Raw genomic sequence first — 8,835 nt, forward strand, 5'->3', positions numbered from 1 at the left:
ACCAAACTCTGACGTCAATTGAACCCGGGTGCGCACCAAAAGTGCTAGTGTGAAAGCACCCTTAATCACCATTGGTAGCGAGATTTATGGTAATGCTTTTTTCCTCAGTTGATCAGAACAAACGTGGCAGACTTGTTACTTACTTGCTCAGATGGCAATATACGGTGAAAATTCTTATTTGGGTCATATTCCAAGACGTAGGCTAGAATCTGTGATTGCGAAGTACAGTAAATATCTGCCACACATACTCTTCAGAACATTAGATTCATCGGCGCTGGAGCCGCGCAACAACCCGCAAGCTAGATAATTCCGCACACAGCTGCAATTCCAGGTTTTCAAACAGAGATGGCGACAAAGAGGCAAAACTTATGGACTGCAGCTTTAAGTCTGCTTTACCCTTTTACACGCTTCTTCATATTACATCACAAGCACATTCTTTTTAATAAGTTAATAAGTTGATGTATTGCACTCTATTGTAACTATTGCAAATGTATTGCATAACATGAATGACCCAGGTTATAAAGATGAAATGTAGACATAATTCAGGGAACATACTTATCAAATGTTGTCTTGACTTTGAGTTGATAATCCACCTCAGGTAATTTAACCAGTAATCTGAAAAGAAAAAAGTGAAATTAAATGGGCAATATTTGTGTTCAACTAAAGGCAGTCAACTCCTTGTGAAATCAGACTTGTTTACATGAAGAGTTTGGTGGAGGCTGTGGTTCATACCTGACCTTGGTGGTAAACTGCACCTGTGTTTTGATGATTAGAGGTTTCTGAGGGTGTGTAGGCATGCAGGGCTGCTTCTCCACCACAAATGAGCTGCAAACATGACCAAGACAGATTATCCAGGTTTCCTGGTCACCAAGCACAGCCTTTCTATTGTGTTGCATTCTTTGAGTTTCATGTACTGTATTTACGGCACTATAAGCCACACAAAGTGAACTGTTGTGCCTTAATTGTTCATAAATCACATGAAATCCCTAAATGTTACCTTTTAATGAGGTGATAGATGAGGTATTTGACTTGCTCCTCCATCTGAGGTCTCTGGAGAGGGATTGGATCACCCTCGTAAGTGACTTTCAGGATCAGCTCACCCAGTTTGTCTAGCTGTCTTTTCATCTGGAAAAGACTCTGGGCTGTCAGGGTAAACCTGTAACAGTGATTTCACACGAAAATTAGGCTTGATTCAAATTTTAACAAGGCCAATCTCTTAGTAACCACAAAAACACCATTAACAACACCCTTGCACCCTCAAAACCAGACAGAAGATCCTAGCAACTGCCTAGCAACCATTCAGAAAGCATTAGCAACCACCTAGAAAGACCTACACCCTTCAAAAGTTTGGGGTCGGTAAGATTTTTTAAAATGTTTTTGAAGGAAGTATTTTATGCTCACCAAGTCTGCATTTATTTGATCAAAAATACAGTAATATAAAATAGTAATATTGTAAAAAATAATTACAATTTAAAATAACCGTTTTCTATGTTAATATATTTTGAAATTGTTCCTGCAATGGCAAAGCTGAATTTTCAGCAGTCATTACTTCAGTCTTCAGTGTCACATGATCCTTCAGAAATCATTCTAATATTCGGTGCTCAAGAAACATTTCTTATTATCAATGTTGAAAGCTATTTTTCCGGACATTTGTTAGGATTCTTTGATGAATCTCTAATGGAGTTTTTACCGTCACTTTTGAACTATTTAATGCATCATTGCTGAATAAAATATTAATTTATTTAAAAAAAAAAAAAATCAAACTGGCCCCACACTTTTGAACAGTAGTGTACATCACACATTTTTTCCTCCTTGTCTTTGCTGTGAGCATTGTTACAGTCTTATTAGTATGACAACAATAATCTATATTAAACAGCATAACTTAAATTGTATATATATATATTTATTCTATTTCTTTATGTTATAAAGGGTTATACCAGTTCTGGAGCTGGTCCAGTCCTATCAGAACTGGTCCTCCGATGCATGCTATCTGTTGCCTCCGTTTCCATTCCTTAAGCTCAGGGGTGAGCTGGGAGGAAATCAAGGCATCAATTTCCTTTATAACATCTGCAATCTTTGACAAAATCTCCTGCAAAGGTAAAACAAAGTGCAAACGTAGTGGTTAACAATGACCAGCCAACAACAACATATATAGTGGCATCACACACCTGAGCGAAATGTACCAAAGATGTGTGAAAACCACCCAAAAGTCACCCGTCTGAGGCAGGAAGTTCCCAGGGTAGTTCAAAAGTATAATACAATCTAAGTAAACAAAACCTTTAACAAACAAGAAGAAAAGGAAATGGTTGTGAAGTAAAACAATTAAAAAAAAGAGTACTGTCAGAGTAGAGATACACTTGCCTTTCTTTTGAAATCCAGGCGGTTCAGTATTTCCTGAAGTGTAGTGACTTCTTGCTTCATGGATAAAGAATTTCTCTCAACTGGATCTACAGGATATATATATTTACCCATATTATATTATTTGCTTTATTATGTCATAAAACGATAGGAGGGTGGCATTTTTGGAAGATGTCAAAGGTCATACAATGGCTCACCTCGAAGTTGGAGTGTTTTGTAGCGAAAGTCAAAATCGTCCTGCATGTCCTCAAGATACTTCACAGCCTGGTCCAGCATCTGAAAAAAGCATGTAGAAATAATGACACACGTCACACACTGGACTCTTTCATATACCTAAACCCGCAAAGCTGTGATAACGGAAAGCAATACTGGAGGTAAATTACCTGAACGCTGCTTCTTATGATTGCCACTTTGTTGTCAAGAACTTTCTGCTTCTCCAAGGCGGCTGAGTTTTGCATTGACTTCTCCAGTGGCCCCTGCCATTAATGAAATGGAAACATGGAAAACAGAAGATCTAAATGTATACATCCTAAACACGACAACATGAAATTAATCAAATATGTATTGTACTAGGTCACAAATTGAATAAGTGCATTTGTAATATTGGCCATGTTAACTAGGTCAGACTGAAGCACCTTTTGGATCCCACACTGGTATACTGTAATGTCATGTGAGTACATTGCAAAACTCTGAAGCTTGGTTAACAACATAGTTGCATGGGGTATATGTGGTTTTTGCATGCTGTTTGTCACATGTGTCTTGGCAGTACCTGTTCCTGCATGCTGGCTGTGGATAAGATGCGTCTTTCTTCCCTCAGGCAGTTACAGATGACAGCGGCCATGTGCAGAGGATTCGCCTTGTATTTTACCTGAAAGAGTGACGCAACAGCATTTACTGACTGATGTGAGACTGGGAATTTCTAGTCACACCTCAAAGTGCACTGGTGAAAATAAATGAATATCTGTTCAGCTTGAAGGTTTTTTGCCATATGTGTGAAAAGCAGAGGAATCTAACTCCAAGTAAAAAAAGGAGTGGAATCGGTATCCATTGAGGTTTACTGCAGAGGTTTGCAATCAATAGAATTTTGAAAATGTAAGATCTTTGAAATTTGAACTCTGAACTTTGAAAATAAGATCTACAGCATAATTTGCTAATGTGAATGTTTTATCTTACACTCCTTGTCTGTATGCTTATTTTTTATATATATATATATATATATATATACTGATTATATGCTTGATTTGAACGCATATAATGATCATACAAGTATTATAAGAAAGCATATAATCATGCATATGGCTTTAGGAGAGTGCACTTTTGAGTGAATTTTTCCTTGAAGTGCACACAGATCGAGGTTTTGATATTCCTTCAGGAGTTTATGACATTTGTTAGAAGTTACGGAAAATAACAATCATCTGTTAAGTTCATTTGAACTTTAATGTTAGACAAAACAATATTGTGGGCGTTTCGTCTAGGCGTTTTTTTTTTATGCAATATTGACTGATATTTCCAGAGGTTTTTCAAAACAAAACAAATGATGCAAGAACGAAACAATTTTTTTTTTGCAGCTGTCCTAAATACAGTCTATGTGAAAAATAAAAAATGGTCTCCCCCACGCTGTGCTCTGTCATTTAGTTTTTTTGGGGTGGCATACAACACCAGCTACAGACAGATGTAATTTTTTTTAAACAAGCAAAACCCCCGACATTTGATTCTTCTGTGGAAGTTTTTTTTTTCACATTTATCTAGTGAGAAATCCCCACAGCACCCACTCATGAAAATACTGCATAAATGAAAGAAATGTGTTCAGCAATCTGAAACAACATCGAGAGTTTTGCCAGTCAGCTTTTGTCAGTGAATTTAGGTTCTTCGACATCCTGGACTCTTATTTTCTTGTAGTCTACCTACTATAGGAACATTTTCGAGACTGTAGGAATGCACACTACTGTAACTACAGCTAACACATCAAAATGGTATGTTACAGTAGTGTACATGTAGCCATTGCTTATAGACTGCTGGAAAATATTCTTCCTTATTAAATGTGGTAAACTCTATGTGAGGTAAGTGACCTAAGGTGCTAAATATAGGTTAGGACTGTTTCCACTGAAGTCATTGATAAGTTAGCAAAAACCACACGTGAGTACACAAGCTTCCGTTGACAACCGAATACGCACTTAAAATAATTGACATTGTTGTCATAGAGTTATGAATCACAACAGAGATTCTATGTAATTAGCTTGTTGACTATTACTGTAAATCTCAATACTGACCATTAGATAATTTCCTGATAAGTGATGACAGAAAATAAGAGCATGCATTTAAATAAATAGTCACAGGTTTGTTCACAAGTCGTTCAATTTCCTCTCACTTCTCGTTTCAGAGAGTGTGTAAAAATAGGCATGGAGGGATCACTAATGAAACTATGCTTTTGATAGACAACATTCATTCAGTGTGCAAGAAAAATGTTTTCATAAATACACTGAAAAAATTTGGTGTTGAAACAATTTTCACTCAGAAATTGCTAGCAACTTTCACGATTAATTATGGCAAGTAACACATTGAATTAAACATGAAATATTGAAGTATAAAGACTGAAATAGTATTTTCTTGTAAAATGTACTCCAGTAATCTTTGCTGTTTTTTTTTACAGATATGAAACATAATTTTTTACAATGTGGATATCACACTCATGCAGCAGATGTGTGGAATAACAGGAGGGCAGTGTGCATCTGTTACCTGTATCTGATGAAATATTCTCTTTAGGTTGTGTCTGTGAAGAAAGTTCTGCTCCTGAGAACACTGCCTCTCCAGTTGAATGAGGAAGTTATTGAAGAGTACAGTAGCCATAGATTCATGGTTTGAAGCGGTTTCCCTGAGGTGATGCATTCCCTTATGCATTAGAGTTATGTTACAAATGAATAATTCATATTATGAACTACAGAATATTTTAGGGTGGTTGTTTTGTGTTTTTCTCAGGCCGGAAATTCAAATTGGGATTTAATAAAGATTGAAAATACAAATTCTGAGTAGTATGTAAAAACAGCCACATACCAGTCCTGGCTTTCAATCCAGTTGGCCAGCACCTGTCTCAGCTCCATTGGAAAGTTGTCATCATAAAAATAGTCCACCTGTTCAAGGAACTTAATATCCAGTTGCTGGATTTGTTTCCATTGACTCATAGTGGTACTGGGATGAAAAATACAATGGATATCATTTGATATTGCTTTAGGCAATCTATAAATAAAAATATTATGCAATATATCAAATACATGAAAACTATACTGTAATTACATCAAATCAATGGCACCAATAACTTCAGGCACCAATAACTTCCAAATCAGGGAGTGTTTTGACACCAATAGTGTAACCAAGAAATAAGCTACGGTGTGAAACCACTATCAAACACGACCATCATCCTCTTGAGGTGACAGTAGAGGTTGTAAGACTCTTTGTAAAATGATATGAGATTTACATGACAAAAAAGGGAGAGAAAAAAAACGCACAATAGTAAATTTCAGGTCTGGTTTATGAATTGATTTGTTATAATATGATTTATTTCTGCATGGAAAACAAACTACAGTATCTACTAATAATTCTAAAAACATTATAGATTATTATACAGTATTAGCCTGTGTTTATATATTTTCAGTTCCTATTTTATTTGCTGTTATAAATTATATATGTTTACTACGTTAAATGTTAAATTAAGTGTAGAGCAACAGGGTTCACATCTAAGGGAATGCATGAACTGAACTGACCTTTGAATGCAGTGTATGTTGCTTTGGATACCCTTTTGGGAAGATGCTAACATGATCGTGAACTTCATTGTTTAATAAGATCAAAACAATAAATTCATGCACAAAATGTAAAACCTCTATGTGTTTTTATGTCTGTTATGTGTATAAACTAGTTTAATGTGTATTAGACACATATGGGAGTATTGTATTAAAGTTTGAGACAGTGTAAAAAACAAAATTTCCCAATCTCCCCTATATTTTAGCTATACAGTACCTTTCATATAAACATAAATATTGCAACGCAAAGAAATCAAGCTTTAACAAACTCGGAATACAAATGCCAATTCTTTCATTTGTAATAATTGCTTAAAACCGAAACTAAGGTCCAAAGATTTACCTGCTGCTCTTACGAGAATGACACTCCCGAGAAGTTGACACAATGCACCTGCTAGACCTGATGTTTTCAGAGTAACCAGCAGCCACGCGTTTAGCCAGACGCAGTTCCTCAAGAGTCTTCCCCACAGACTACAGACCCTATCCGGCGAGAGGCGCTTCAAATGCTCCTAGAAGTCTGGAGATGCGTGTACGGTCCCGTTTCCTCTCATGAATGAAGTCCTTTCGGGCATGAATGTCAGCTATCTTATCCAGCGATCATGATTGAACGGGTAAACAAACAGGTGGGTTCTTCAAGGAAATGTTGAGCACTTCGCGAACACGGAAACGTCGCACAAGGGGAACTCCCCTATATGATCGCAACAGTCTATGGTTCACACAGGGTATTTTATATTGACCGCCTCAGTCTGACTCACATCTTCAGAATGGAGTATGCAGTTTAATAGACTTATGAACTCACCACTCAAGAAACGTGTTACACATACTGATAACACAGATGACACAACACACTTGATGGCTGCACTGTCAATTCTTCGTATTCAGTTAGGAACCTAGGTGTCCTCTTTGATAGCAATCTTTCAAAGCAATCTTTTCCAGCTTAAAAATATATCTAAATTAAGACCAGTGTCAAATGCAGAAACGTTAATTCATGCGTTCATGACCTCATGGTCAGATCCTTTTCCTATTTATTTTACAGTATAATTACATGTATTATTTAAAAAAAACAATACTTTTTTACTGTATTTACTTTACAGTTTAAACATAATTTAACAAAATTTTACTATGAAAATATTGCCATTTTAAATATAATGTACATTTTCTTGATAAAGAGTTCACTAATTCAAGCGTTTTACTTCTGTTTATTTGCCATATTTTACAGAAAAATTGAATGTTTTCTTTTTTAAACCAATTTACAGTAACATTTTTATATTCTTTAACTATTTTAAATTCTTTCTTTAAAGTCCCCCTGTGGTGAAAATCAAGTTTTTTATGTTGTTTATTTGTCTGTGGTGTTTTTAATATGCTTTTAGACAAACTATGTGCCAATCCATTTATCAACACCATTGCTGAGTATTTTCTCCTTAAAACGGTAGTTTCCCAAAGGCAGTCACAGAAACGCGGTTTGAAACAGACTTTTTTTGCTATGTCACAAAATTCAATAACCAATCGCGTCAAGGGATCCTATCCTTAGCATATCATTAACTGTTCTGCAAAGCAGAGGGTCTAGTGCAGCGCTTCCCAAAGTCCGGACTCCGGTCCGGATCCGGACCCAGAGGCAATTCAATCCGGACCCGCCTCCATTTCGTATTTCAAGAGCACTAATTTCCTATTTTGATAAACTGTTAAACTTGTAAATCATTTGTTTTTGTTTTTTTTTATGTCTTTTTGGAGATGGTCCAAAATGAAAGCAAAGGCGAGATATTTAAAGTTTACCTGCGTGACATTGTTGTTGTCATGACATCCAGTGAGCGTTTGACATAGCCTAATTGGGCGACACTTCACCGCTAATATGAGGTTTTTTTTTTTATTACTTAGATTATGCCGGCCATTTGACTTATAGCAGTGTCCAAGTGTTTCCCATACATTGAGTTATTTGTGGCGGCCCGTCACTATATCAAAACTATCAAAAAGCTTCGATGTCATTTTCATTTCGTCTTTCCTGTAATGCCTGATAAAAATTTGCTGTGTCTCATTTAGAAGGCTGCGCCCTCCGGAGGTCGCATTCGAAGGCTGCATACGTCATCGAGGCTGTCTCATTTCAGAAAAGCAAGTAGGACACTCCGAATGCGACCTTCTTTCACAGGAATTCGGAGGATGCATGAGGTGTATCCTTCGCTGCTACAGATAACCCACAATTCTTTGCGTCACCGTAAACAACCGTTGTTAATTTGAAAAAATGCCGGCGCCGGCAGATGTACACACAAGCGCAGATGTGGTGTTTACAACTTACATTAAATCGCCTCGGTAAAAACGGATAAACTTTGTTTTTAATATCCTCCTTTTTTTTCTCTAACAGATGTCTGCTGTACATACGCTGCAGCTCCTCAAACATTGAACAAAATAAAACAAGTAAAAGCATTTTTTAGAGGATGTGACCTCCAGAGGATTCAACCTCAGGAGGGTGCAGCCTTCTAAATGAGACACAGCTTAAAAGTAGCATTTGTGAGCAGCGCTTATTTGATTACAGCCGTTACTGGGGAAACAGCTATGTCTCCTGCTCCAACAGCGCCTCCTGCTGGCAGAGAATTAATTTGCATTTGCAAGTCTGTGAGAAACACTGGTGTCTGTCAGCAAACATAAACAAAAAGCATGCTTCAGAACTGTTTTGAGAAGGTGCTTAAGTTTT

At 36.8% G+C, this 8,835-nt stretch overlaps 1 protein-coding gene across 1 annotated transcript in view; it reads right to left on the reverse strand.

Annotated features, from left to right (window-relative positions):
- LOC107657497 (signal transducer and activator of transcription 4-like) overlaps positions 1 to 6,957 on the reverse strand; it is a 19,662-nt gene extending 12,705 nt beyond the window's left edge. The window contains exons 1-11 of the mRNA XM_016445600.1: positions 6,493 to 6,957; positions 5,410 to 5,544; positions 5,095 to 5,230; positions 3,128 to 3,226; positions 2,742 to 2,834; positions 2,556 to 2,634; positions 2,362 to 2,447; positions 1,938 to 2,089; positions 998 to 1,156; positions 733 to 825; positions 556 to 615 (exon numbers count right to left, since the gene is read on the reverse strand). Coding sequence (XP_016301086.1) covers positions 556 to 615; positions 733 to 825; positions 998 to 1,156; positions 1,938 to 2,089; positions 2,362 to 2,447; positions 2,556 to 2,634; positions 2,742 to 2,834; positions 3,128 to 3,226; positions 5,095 to 5,230; positions 5,410 to 5,537 — 1,085 coding nt within the window. The 5' untranslated portion in view covers positions 5,538 to 5,544; positions 6,493 to 6,957. The remainder of the gene's footprint in view (positions 1 to 555; positions 616 to 732; positions 826 to 997; positions 1,157 to 1,937; positions 2,090 to 2,361; positions 2,448 to 2,555; positions 2,635 to 2,741; positions 2,835 to 3,127; positions 3,227 to 5,094; positions 5,231 to 5,409; positions 5,545 to 6,492) is intronic.
- Positions 6,958 to 8,835: the final 1,878 nt, after the last annotated feature.

The sequence above is a fragment of the Sinocyclocheilus anshuiensis genome, unplaced genomic scaffold (genome assembly GCF_001515605.1).
Source record: "Sinocyclocheilus anshuiensis isolate Anshui unplaced genomic scaffold, SAMN03320099.WGS_v1.1 scaffold179, whole genome shotgun sequence".
NCBI classification, from domain to species: domain Eukaryota; kingdom Metazoa; phylum Chordata; class Actinopteri; order Cypriniformes; family Cyprinidae; genus Sinocyclocheilus; species Sinocyclocheilus anshuiensis.